At 35.9% G+C, this 9,436-nt stretch overlaps 1 protein-coding gene across 1 annotated transcript; it reads right to left on the reverse strand.

Moving 5' to 3' along the window:
- Positions 1 to 1,611: 1,611 nt before the first annotated feature.
- Positions 1,612 to 4,382, reverse strand: LOC147806850 (uncharacterized). Its single transcript, XM_087168615.1, has 3 exons — positions 2,691 to 4,382; positions 2,186 to 2,591; positions 1,612 to 2,078 (listed from the first exon to the last, which is right to left on the reverse strand). The coding sequence occupies exons 1-3, from the start codon at positions 4,380 to 4,382 to the stop codon at positions 1,612 to 1,614; spliced, it is 2,565 nt and encodes an 854-aa protein (XP_087024741.1).
- Positions 4,383 to 9,436: the final 5,054 nt, after the last annotated feature.

Below are 9,436 nucleotides of genomic sequence, written 5' to 3' on the forward strand. Positions count from 1 at the left end.
GTCTTTTTACCTTATACGCACCCTTATGCGTGATGATAGTCTGAGCTTCAGCGGAAGCATCATCAACCGGTAATTGTAAATATGCTTGAGCCAAATCTATCTTAGCATAATAACCTTCTCCTTTAAGATTAGAAAGAAGATGATTTACCGCGGGAATTGGATAAGGATGTGCGCTCATTGCTTTGTTTAACGTGATTTTATAATCACCGCACAAACGTACTTCACCTGACGGTTTAATCACTGGAACAACTCGTTTCAATAAATGCTGAGAGTCGATTAAATCTAGATCGAAAGTTTCACGTTCTTTTGAGTCTTGAATGAAGTGAGCAGGCGTAAGGGGTTTCAATTCGTTGGGGTCGTCTGACAAATATGTTAATGGTCTCGCATTTATAGCCGCCTCACAGTCGTAAAGCAAAGTCAACATTTCTTCGTAGGTGACACAAGCTCTGCTCAAACATTTTCGAAGGAGTTCCTTAACGCAGCGAACCATTCGTTCCCAAAAACCACCATAGCATGGAGATGGTGGGCTAAACAACCACTTAACTTTCTGTAGAGAACATTCTGTTTGTATGAAATCCCAATCTAAATATTTTAACGCATTTGCTGTACCTACGAAATTCGTACCATTATCTGTATAAAGAGTAGAGCATCTTCCTCTCCTTGCCCAAAATCTTCGTAAGGCTTGCATAAATGATTCTGTGGAGAGAGATGAAACTAGCTCCAGGTGGACTGCTCGATATACTGCACACGTGAAAAGCCTTGTTTCCACCACGTAAGAAAAGAGGACCAGCTAGATCTGCGCCAGTTATCTGAAATGCTGAGACTCGGTTTACTCTGTCAGGCGGTAAAGGAGCTGGCTCAGTATTAACATTTCTGGAAGTCAGTTTTTTGCATGGTACACATTGTCGCAAAACGGCTCTTACAACTCTCCGTCCTTTGGGAATTCAGAATCTTTCTCTTAACTGTGCTAGTATCGTTAATACACCAGCATGCATCAAAGATCTATGAGTATGCAAAATGAGTCTTTCTAGAAGAGGATGGTCTGGTAAAACTATAGGATATGTGAAGTCCTCCGGATCTTGACTGAGGATAAGTCTTGTTTGAACTTTCAAAATTTCATTTTCTACGAAGAATTGTATTGTATCCTTGTACTTCTCACGTATGTCAGAAGGCCATTCATACTGTATGATTTTTTAAGAGTGTTTTCTGCACATTCAATCTCTTCACATGAGATCGCACCAGTCAACTTATAAGAGTTTTTCTTAATGCTGTTACAAAATCTCAGAACATAAGCAGTCATTCTAAGAATCCTTATGTAACTCGAAAAGTATAAAAATCTTTGTCCAAATTTCTCTTCGTTTTCAGCTGCTAAATTTGTTATCACTGTCTTACGTCGCTCCAGAAAAGCTTCATCCGGAACGGATATCTCAGATATCTCTCTTCTTCGTATAACCAACTGGGACTCTCCCACCACTGACTTTGCAATAGATCTGCCCAGTCGCAAAAGCGAGTAGCAAAGTCGGCAGGGATGACTTCTCCAGGTACATGTTTCGAGTCATCTATATTGGTCAATTCTCTGATTTCTTTCACTCGATTTCCAACGAATGTATTCTATGGCTCCTTTCTCGTAATCCAGCTCAAAACTGTCATTGAATCAGTCCAAAAAAGGGTTCTAGAGGAAATGGGCAGAACAGAACGTAGAGTTGCGGCTAAACGAGCTTCGAGGGCGGCTCCCAGTAATTCAAGTCTTGGGATGGTTGGTTTTTGCATTGGAGCAAGTCGAGCTTTAGCAGCTATTAATTTGACTGTCACTTGACCTCGGTATTCACATCGCAAAAAAGCACAAGTAGCATATGCAAAAGAAGATGCATCTGTGAAAATATGCAGTTCGACATTATCGTAATTTACAGGCAACATTCTTCGAGGAATGGTACATTCAGGTATGAGAGCAGTGGTTTTCTCCCACCGTCTGTGCTTCTGTTCAAGTTGTGCTGATAATGCATCCTCCCAACTTAGTTTCTCTCTCCACGCTTCCTGCAAAAGGAATTTGGGCAACAATAGCGCTGGAGCAGTAACGCCTATTGGATCGTAAATACTGTTGATGATAGAAAGAAGTAAACGTTTTTCACGTTTCAGAAGTAAACTGCCTTTTCATTGACGGTAACTAAATTTAACGGCATCTTACATGAAAGTTCATCACTAACTAAATTCCATTTCATGCCAAGAACCATTTCCGTTTCTTGTCCTTCCCTAGAGTTATTGGAAGCCCAGCATCGTAATTCAAACCCACCTTCTTTCATTATTTGGATAGCTTGAGATTTTAAATGCTCCAGTTCATCGACGTTATTAACACTTGTGACTAGGTTGTCCACGTAAAATCCTTCTCTTAAATTATCAATCGTATTCTTAAGACTCTCTGTTTGGAATTTCTGCAATCCTAGATGATAATTTATTGTGGCATTTAGAAGAAATGGACTGGAAGACACACCGAACACCACTCTGCAGTGTCGATAAGTCTTAAATGTTGTGCATTCAGCGTCTTCCCACCACAAGAACCTTAGTACATCTCTGTCTTCGACTCTTAAACGTATCTGAAGAAATGCTTGTTTTAAGTCAGCAATAACTCATAATGCCCCTGAACGGAATCTCAACAGTAATGGCAGTATCCTATGTATAAGATTCGGTCCCACACTTAAGCATTCATTCAAGGAAGCAAATCCAGGTTTCTTGAAAGATGCGTCGAAAACTGGTCGAACCTTCGTAGTATTGCTGGATAGCTTGATGACTGGTCTATGGGGGAGATAATGACCTGTTTTCGTAATCTGCTCTTTTGGTACAGTTTCTATAATACCTTCTGATTCCCATTGTTTAAATACAGCGTCGTAAGCATCAAAATAATTTTCGTTTAACAAACGTTTAGTTGCTGTGCGAAGTCTGGATTCTGCTATGTCATATTTATCATAAAGGGCAGGATGTCCAGCCAACCATGGCAAAGATACTTCATATCTCTGATCTTCACAGACTCTTAATGTTTCTCTGAAATGGATCAACGTTTCTTCCTCTAGTTGCATCTTATTTTTTCTTTCCACGGGATTTCCAATGCCTAAAACGTCCAAATCCCATATTTTTGGCAACTCCTTATTTTGCAAACTTAATGCGACTAAGTTAACCATTTTCTTTTTTCTTCCTAGACCTAAAATTGTCCAACCTAGTAAGGTTTCTATGGCTGAAACTCCCGATCTTAACACTTCTATTTTTCCAGTCAGAATTCTTCCAAGTACATCAGCTCCTAGAAGAACTCTTATAGGGGGCGTATCTTTTCCAACATCTGTTATTTCTATTCCTCGAGAAGCTAGATCAGCAAGTAAACTTCTATACTGTATCCTTGGTAGCTCTGAGCAAATTTTTGCATGGTCAAGAAGAGATATTGAGGTCGTATATTTGCGATTTAAACTTTCAACAGTTATCATATATCTCTTATGCTCTGAAGCAGGAGAAGTTCCCCCACCAAACAGTCCTTGAGAAAACACTTCGCTTCCAGTGGGAGAAAGTTTCAGTTCTTCAGCCAAACTCTTTTCAATATAGGAACGCTGTGACCCATCATCCATTAGTGCACGAACACAGACTTCCTTGTCTCTGTTTCGTAGTCTGATCGTAATTGTTTTGAGATATATTTCACGTTCAGAAGGACGATTCGTGAACAATATTTCTGTTGCTTTCTGTTCATCACCTGCTATTTTGTCCTTAGACGAAGAATTAATTCCTTTACGTAGATCTGGGCAAAGTATTGTGTAATGCCTCCGTTTACAAACTAAGCACCTTACATTACTATGACATCTTTTTGCCATGTGACCAGATTTGAGGCAAACAAGACAGCATCTCTTTTGTATAACTCGTGATTTTCTGTCCTCATAACTCATTTCTGCTATTTTCTGACAGTCTTGACTTGGATGTGATCGGTCACAGAAAATACAATTGTTTTTTCCTACTGAGGTGTTGGCGATCAGTGTAGTAGCAGTAGGTTCATCTGTTTGGATCGATTTGTGGTAATCTTTTCGTTTCTCGCCACTTCCCTTATCTCTACCAAACCCTTCACGAGCTAAACTGATCATTTCTTCAGATTCGACCTCATGTCTCAAAAAACACATTAGTTTTTCGAGGGATCTCTGACTGGTAACGCCATCAGTATTTTCAGAAATTCTACTCCGTTCCCAGGCTAGCATAACATTTTCAGGTAAGCATGACTCTACAAGATGCTCTAGAAAATCAGCAAATTTCTCTTTCGTACGTCCCAAACTTTCCAAAGCTCTTAATTTTGTCTCCAGCATATCGTAGAGGGTTGCTAAATCAGGAGAATTCTTTCCGGCAGTAGCATTTTTCATAACAAGTGAAAGGAGATCTCGAACGTATATTTGTACTAAAAGATCTTCTCGGCCAAACCTTAATTTCAATTATTTAATGGCTTTCGGATAATTCTCTGCTGTTATTGGGAAACTGGAAACTAATCTTGCTGCCCTGGATTCGGGTACCATAGATTGGTATAAATATTGGAACTTGTCGATCGCAGATAAATCTTCGGATTCATGAATATTTGAAAATATACTCCGGAATGTGAGATATTCTTTAGGATCACCAGAGAATGTCTTCAATTCAAATTTCGGTAGTTTTAGTTTCACGGCATTATCCTCTAAAGAACTTTTGGCGATGGAACCGGAGTCCTTATTCAAAAAATTTGCGACTTTTGCTTCTAGTTCAAGATAATTATCTCTGTAATTTTTCGCTGCTTCAAAATCAGTTTCGTATTCAGCAACGGTCTCGGGTTTTTCTAAAAGTACTGAGGATATTTCATTTTGAATTTCATTCAAACGTGATAATTTATCTTGCAATTGTGACCTTAGTGCCTGCAACTGATTAATATCCTTGGCAACAGTTTCCGGTGTCGCCAAATATTGCGCCAACTTATTCGACGTGGTCGTAAAAGTTGTTCTTAATGACTTTCTTTTCACTTTAAGAGCATCCATATTCTTAATGTAAATAATATTTAGTCAGTTTATTTACTAAATTCACTTAATAAACCCTCAGTTTCTACTTATTCTAAATCTCGAGTTAATTTTCTTTTTTAAACTTAATTCAGATCAAACATATAAACTGTACATAAAAGAAGACTTCGTAAAAAAAGATAACAGAAGCAGCCAAAATTCAAAATTATTTGTACCTATTTAATCCTTGAGAAAGTAATATCTTATTCGTAATTTTGCCGTCTTCTATTTTACATCGAAATGCAGAGTATAATGTCCTGTCGCGGACGCCACTTTATTATGACTCAAGTTTCTTTTGCTTCTAATTACTTTATTTTACAATACAGCACTCAGAATAATAGGACTATTTACAATATATTATTTATGCAATATTATACAATATACATAAACTTACATCATAAAGATGAAAATCGTATCGAATTCTCTTAAACGCAACGTATCGTAAGTTCTTTAACGTAATATTATAAACATAAATAGAACATACAAAATAATTGCCAGTTTTACAAACGCAAAAGATAATGTTAATACAAAATAAAATAAAGAAAACATGACGGAATTGACAAACTTAATGTGAGTGGCAACAGCATTCAATACAAACACTTAAACGCTTTTTAGACGTTTAGGAAGCTCCCAGTAGAAAAATATCAATTCAACAGCGGCCTTTTAAAGCATTCTCACTTCAATTAATTAATTAATTCCTAATTGAGTTTAAATGAAATATTGTCATGTTTTTAGTGCATGAATCTGAATTGAACAACCTGATAATGCTCACTCTGGTTATTGTTATCTGGTTGCTCACTACGTGCTCTTGCGCGCCGAATCCAATCAATTAAAAATGAAAAATGTTGCCAGCGCGAGAAAAGAAATATCATCGGTTTTATTGATACATACATATGTACGTATTAGCGTTTTATATAATATAGATATTACTGATACTTATTGTATCGAGTAATAATTTTATTGATTGTATATCTAAAGGAAGTTTTGACTGTAAATTACAATGTACATTTCTTAAGTTACATACTTTGTCTGTCATATTTTAATGTACATTAAACCCAATATAAAATAAAAGTCTAGATAAAGCACTGGCATCCTTTCGTCAATATTAACTTCAAAAGCTCGTAATTTTGGTTCAACGCTCTGCTTAATCTGTATTTTAATTTATTTAAGCTTGGTGCAAACAAAGATCCATCTAAGCCTTTATGTTGGTCCATTTTTTACTCTTTTAAACCATAAAATAAACAACAAAGTTTTACTTTATCAGCTTAGGGATATTGGTCATTATAATGCATATCAATTACTGCTTTTTCCTGTTAAACTCAATATAAAGAAAAGGAACATTAGAGTCAACTTATTATATAATGTTAGAGCATTAATTCAAAAAGAACTGAAACTTATACAAAAAAGCAGTATTAAATTTATTTATAAAATGTTGACAGGATTATGATTTTTTCAATCAGAATAATTCACTTTTCCTTTTCTGCCTCAAGTAATATTTTATACTGTACATGCATGTTGTTTTCGTTTAATAAAAATAATTTTGTTTCATTTTTTGTTGGTTGAAATTTATTGTGGAATCTAGAATGGCTATACTAATGGTCAGTCAGTACGTTAAAACGTTATAATGATTTTTTTAAAGCAATGAATCCAGTTCTATTGTTTTGAAAAAATTGAAAAGAACGTTGTGCCACCGATAAAAGACTCCAAACCAGGATAACACCAACCAAAGAGTATGTTTCTCCTTTTTAAATCGTGTACAGAAAAAAAAAATCAAAAGTACAATTTTTAGCAGTGAGGAAACCTAATTATTAAAAAACTAGGAGGCTTCGCCCCCTGCTCGCTGGCGCTCGCCAACCCTCGGAACTGCTTTCGCAGTTCATTTCGGATTGCAAAGCAATCCGGTGCTCGCTTTACTCGCTCATTGGATACGTTCTTAACGTCTAGCTTTTGTATACTTTTTTGAACACTGAAGTTCCGAAAACTTTTCACTGTAGAAAATTCTAAAACTGTACATTTCAATATTAATTTGAAATTGCAAACAGTTCACATATTTTTCTTAATCACACTATTCTAAATTTCAGTTATTGAGAAAAGCAACTGTTGTAAGTTTTGTTTTAAAGTCTTTCCCACAAAAGGGCTAAAGCCATGTGTTGTAAAACAATATGAAATAGTAGTCTGCCACTGAACGCCGGATGTAAAGATAATTTTGTATTTTTAATTCTCTGAATAGCGCCACCCTAATATGGAATTTGTAAAATAAATGTATATATTTTTGATTGATTTGAGATCATTTTGCGTTTTCATCGGTGTTCAGAAGCAGAACAACTATAAGTTTTTTATTTTATCACAAAAATATAAAATGTATAAAAAACAAAGAAAAGAGTAAGAAAATGAGTTTATTATTTAAGTTAAAGTTGTTTATTTAAAACTTTATAGAATTTCTTTAAAAACACAATTGTTAATTTGGGCATTTGGCGATACAACACTTATAGAATTGAAGGATTTCACCCTTGATAGTCCAACATATAATTGACCGTGGCTAAACACTGGTTTAGTTAAATCTAAACAAATTTTATCGAAAGTTTGTCCCTGGGCTTTGTTTATAGTCATCGAAAAAGCTAATCTAATTGGAAACTGCTTGCGTTTGAATTTAAACGGCATATTATTATCAGATGGAATTAGTATAATTCGAGGTATAAGATGAAATTCACTGTTACCATCATCACAAATTTTTTTTGCTACAATGATATTTTTCTCTAATGTAACTACTGTTAATCTTGTACCATTGAAAAGACCTCTAGAAGGAGCTAAGTTTCGAAGTAACATAACTATAGCTCCTGTTTTTAATTTTAATTTGTGAGGAGGCATTCCAGTTGGAGTTAAATTATTTAAAAATTCTTCAGGGTATGATAGTTGGTCTTGAGGGTCATCACTGACTATATTATCGGTACTCTCATAAATAACTTCACTTCCTGGTAAGCATGCTAATACACGGTTATTATTTAGTAATGGTGAATCATTGGTTACAGTAAGTATAGCTCTACCTTTTAATTCTGCAGGTGTTATTGTACTAAAAGTGATATCTTGAAAAAGCTGTTTTACTGGATCTTGAATTTCAGGATAGCAAATTGGGGGCAATATAATTTGATCTCCACTTGCACCCTCCCCAACTTGTAACAGCCAATTAGCAAATTCTCTTTCAGAAGCCAGAGCACGCATATTTTCAGTTAATTTGAAAACAAAAAATTTAGTCCAAAGCGCGTGTTTTTTAATACAGCTCGCAACTGTCAAAGCTCTGGAACCTCTCTGAATAACCGGAAGAACCTGTCGAAAATCTCCACCCAGCAAAATAATTTTTCCACCAAACGGTTCATCAAGTTTAGTTAAGTCCTTCAGTAGTCTATCGGGCATGAATGTGCGTCATGGGAACTTCATCCCACACAATCAATTTAGCATCTACAAATAATTTAGATTCAGCAGTATTGGGTTTCAGATTACACGTAGAAGTAGAATTTAATGTTTAAGGAATTTTAAAAACTGAGTGGGCAGTTCTGCCTCCGATTAATAATGTAGCTGCAATTCCTGTCGATGCTACTGCGATGACTTCATCTCCTTTTCCTCTAACTGCATGTAATAGAGTTGAATATAGAAAAGTTTTCCCTGTCCCAGCAGGACCATCAAGAAAAAAAACACTTTTGAACATCAGACTGATTTCCGTAAACAGCATTTCGTACTTCGTCAACAACAAATCGCTGTTCAGAATTAAGCTTTTCAATATTTGCATTAGCTTTAGACTGTTCTTCAGCAGTGTCGAAGAATATTGGAAAGAGATTTGTCGGTAAATTGACCGAAGGAAGTTTAACTTTTTGCAAGTTTAAGCCGTAAGACTTAAGCAGTTCATTTAATGCTGCTAGTGCATAAAGTGGCCCAGTTTCCTCCGAATATTTATTTATGAAATCTTCAGAAAGAGCTTCTTTATGTTCAACCCAAAGATCGGGAATATTTTCAACCTCCCCAAAGGCACAAATCATGGCAAACAAAACTCTAAGGTAGTTTGGCGTGTGCATTCTTGCAGCTTCAAAAAGAGTGTCATGCCAGTACTGATCCCCATCAAGCAGCCCAAGTTCTTTACACGCCTCTTGAGACGTTTGGCAGAATTTCCCATTGATAGTTTTTAAACTATTAAAGGAGAGTGCACCTTTCTCTCTTAACAATAACATGCGAAGGTAAAATCTCTCAGAATCTTGTACACCAACTATAGGCATTCTTCCAATGACTTTTTGCCCGCCTCGTTGCCTTTTTTTTCATTTATTTGAAGCTTTATCGAAGACATAATGTTCAGGAATATCCGCATAGTAAAATTCATGCGCTTCAACGTCAACTTGGTTCAATTTAAA

Source organism: Parasteatoda tepidariorum, chromosome 7 (assembly GCF_982258835.1).
Source record: "Parasteatoda tepidariorum strain Cologne lab strain chromosome 7, Ptep-v5.0, whole genome shotgun sequence".
Taxonomy (NCBI): Eukaryota; Metazoa; Arthropoda; class Arachnida; order Araneae; family Theridiidae; genus Parasteatoda; species Parasteatoda tepidariorum.